The 3303-nt window shown below is 41.2% G+C and overlaps 1 protein-coding gene across 6 annotated transcripts in view; it reads left to right on the forward strand.

Moving 5' to 3' along the window:
* The window catches only part of stat1a (signal transducer and activator of transcription 1a), a 45222-nt gene that overhangs the window by 1613 nt on the left and 40306 nt on the right, over nt 1-3303 (forward strand). For 4 of the 6 annotated variants that reach the window (XR_004327941.1, XM_032506506.1, XM_032506504.1 and 1 more), the window contains exons 1-4: nt 441-568; nt 716-860; nt 1468-1563; nt 2354-2440. Coding sequence is in view for 5 of the 6 variants with exons in the window: in XM_032506506.1 (XP_032362397.1) it covers nt 441-568; nt 716-860; nt 1468-1563; nt 2354-2440 (456 nt within the window). In the remaining variant the exon portion in view is untranslated. Of the gene's footprint in view, nt 1-437; nt 569-715; nt 861-1467; nt 1564-2353; nt 2441-3303 lie in introns of those variants that run through there. The other 2 variants (XM_032506503.1, XM_032506505.1) reach the window with 2 other exon arrangements.

Below are 3303 nucleotides of genomic sequence, written 5' to 3' on the forward strand. Positions count from 1 at the left end.
CACATCAAGGGCCAGACATGTTTAGTTTATTGATATGCTTTCATTTAATTAAAAAAGTGAAATATCTTTGACTGAATCATTATCATTGCATATGTCACATTGCCTTCTCACTTTCAGTTCGGTCGACATAAAGTCCTAAAGAAGTCAGGAAAAAGTTTGTCAGCCATCATAGAAAAAAGAACCCAAAACAAAGGTGACAACGTTGGAAAAAGTTACAAATCGTCAAAAAATATGACAACAACGTCAGAAAAAGCAACAAAAACTAGGTGGGCCAAAATGTGTTGAGAACCTAAATTGATATGGGGCTGGATCATGATCTGCAAGGGGCCTGATTTGGCCCACGGGCCTTGAGTTTGACACATGTGCTCTAGTTTTTTACATGAGCAAACCTAAAAGACGGAGCTCTGACTCCTCATGCAGCTGCTCTTGTTCCCCAGACGATGGCGCAGTGGTGCCAGCTCCAGATGCTGGACTGCAAGTACCTGGAGCAGGTGGACCAGCTGTACGACGACTCGTTCCCCATGGACATCCGCCAGTACCTGAGCAAGTGGATCGAGAGCATCGACTGGTAAGAAGGCACACACTGAGGGACAAGCAGCGCTGGAACGAGCATTCAGATCCTTTACTTCAGTAAAAGTACAAATACCACACGTCAAAATCTACACGTAAGCTACCTTTTTTGAAGTAGTAGTCCTGTGTTTCTGTGCCTCCTCAGGGACACGGTGGCGATTCAGGACTCTCTCGCCACCATTCGCTTCCACGACCTCCTGGCTCAGCTGGACGACCAACACAGCCGCTTCGCCCTGGAGAACAACTTCCTGCTGCAGCACAACATCCGCAAGATCAAGAGGAACCTGCAGGTAAGGGCGTGACTCTGGGTCCAACGTTGTGGGGGAGGGTTGGGAGGATCTCCAACTATCTAGGGAGGGCATGTTTGCATGTATTGAAAAAAGCAACAAAAAAAACCTACAAAAAGCAACAAAAAACTCAAAACAATTGTCAAAAAAAAGGCGCCAAAGACGTCCAAATAAACTCAAAAGGCAACAAAAATGTCACAAGTTTCCAAAATGATCATTAACAATGCTTTAAAAAAGCGGCAAAAATGTCAGAATAAGCGACAAAAACGTCAAAAAAAGGAACAAAATCTTAGGAATCTTAAAAATCGTAGTTTTGATTATTACAATTGGTCCTCCGCTAATTTGCGCTTCATATAAATTCATGCATCACCTAATTTTATTGTCACATACAGGCCTGGCCTCCAGGAAAGAACCGCTTCTTTAATCTATCTAATCTTGTGTTTTTCATACTATATACAATGAGTTATTGCTTGTCTTTGTTGAATAATACTGACGCCAAAGAGCTTAATTAGCATTGTCGGAACTCATTTGGCAATGGCTTGAATGTGTATCTGACGATAAAGCTTTAAGAATAATGGATTTGTCCGTTCCACTCTAAATGTGTCCACAGGATCGCTTCCAGGAAGATCCAGTCCACATGGCCATGATCATCTCCAGGAACCTGAAGGAGGAGCAGAAGATCCTGGAAGGCGCGAAGAGCACCGAGGTAAAACCTCTTTCCACAGAACTCTGCGTTCTTAAGCCCAGTTTGATGGGAAAAATGGCAGTGGACCGCAAAACCAATGTCTTCTATTATTCTAGTAGCAAAAGGTAAAGTTAATAACTCGTATATTAAAAGATCAATACTTGGCGCCCGTGTATTGATATAGTATTGCCATGGAAAATATCGCAATACTATACAGTATTGACTTTTTCTACCACCCCTACTACTATAGTGATATAGCCAAAAGATTTATTCTGGGAATCAGTCATCACAATGGTCATTTATTTGAGAAAGTAACGCATAAATAAATATTTTCAAATTGGACTGAAAAAGATAATTATATTGCGAATTGCAATCGTTTTGGAGACGATTAATTGTACGGGAAAAATTGGAATTGTTACAGCTCTAACTGCAGCAAGCAACTCACTACCACAAACATGATCCATATTCATATTTACAGTAGACACAACCAATGATATCCAGCTACAACAAATGCCTAAAAGTCGGAAGTTAGACCGGAAATACAAACAGTTGTCCCATCGCATTGGTGTAAACTGGCAGGTTTCAGAAAGTTTCAGCTCGTCTCTTCGCCAATCTTTGGTCTGAACTGGGCTTCATTTTATAATATTAAGTGAAAAAAGCAAAGCCACTCTTCGATTTTCACACCAAAAATGTGAAATCCCTCCACGGACAAGAATGCAATGCAACGCATATAAGGGATAAATGATGGAGCGGTTCTTTACAGGGATATTTATAACTATGAAAAATCAACACAACTACCTCTTGTTTGCAGCAGGAGGGGGAGGGGACGGTGTCGGCCATGGTGGTGGAGAAACAGAAGCTGGACAACAAAGTGAAGGAAATGAAAGACAGAGTCCAGGTGAAACAACATGGAATAATAACTGATGCAACATGAAGTGTAAAGACTAAATGAGGAGTCTTTTTTAGGTTTTTTAGGTTTGTTTTTTTCCTACCTGGACCCTACTTTGTCCACGTTTTTTTTTGTCTAAGTGACTGATGGGAACACTCTTTGACATTGGTCCAGTATTAGGCGGGACAGGCTGCAAGGGGATATTAATGGGCAGTTGCGCACCTTCGATTTCCGTCCACTAAAAGTGCTGTTTTTGCCACTGACAGGCTCCGATTGTTTTTCTGACAACATTATGGAAAGGATCCCTACAGAGAAAGACCTTGTTAAAGAATTATATTCTTTATATTTAACATGAAACTAAGTCCCTAAATCACTCTCGCCAAACCCACCAGACTCCATGTAAAAAAACACCAATTGTATCGTAGAATACACTTTTTTTTTTTTTAAATGGTGGCTGGTGTGAAAATAGGATTTTACTCCTTAACAAAAAGGTGTATCTCTGTAGGGATCCTTTCTTTAATGTTGTCAGACAGTTAGAATAATAATCTAGGCATTTTAGCGGCAATAACGGCACTTTAGTGGACGGAAATTGAAATTTGACGTATGTAAATACTTTGCCGATTACAGCGTTCTGGATCAATTTCAAAGGTTGTTGTTGTTCATATCAGTCACTTAGGGCGCTTGCACACCTGCCTCATTTAGATCGAGAGGTGGTCTTGGTATGTTTTCAATTGGACTCTGGAGCGGTTTGATTGTGGTGAGAATGGGATCCGTACTTGAACCGCACCAACTATACAAGCCGTGCCGAGCGCAAATCGCTCCAAGTTTACGCCCTTAGACACCAATGGATGGGAAGATCCATTGGTGTCTAA

This window comes from Etheostoma spectabile, chromosome 24, assembly GCF_008692095.1.
Source record: "Etheostoma spectabile isolate EspeVRDwgs_2016 chromosome 24, UIUC_Espe_1.0, whole genome shotgun sequence".
NCBI lineage: Eukaryota > Metazoa > Chordata > Actinopteri > Perciformes > Percidae > Etheostoma > Etheostoma spectabile.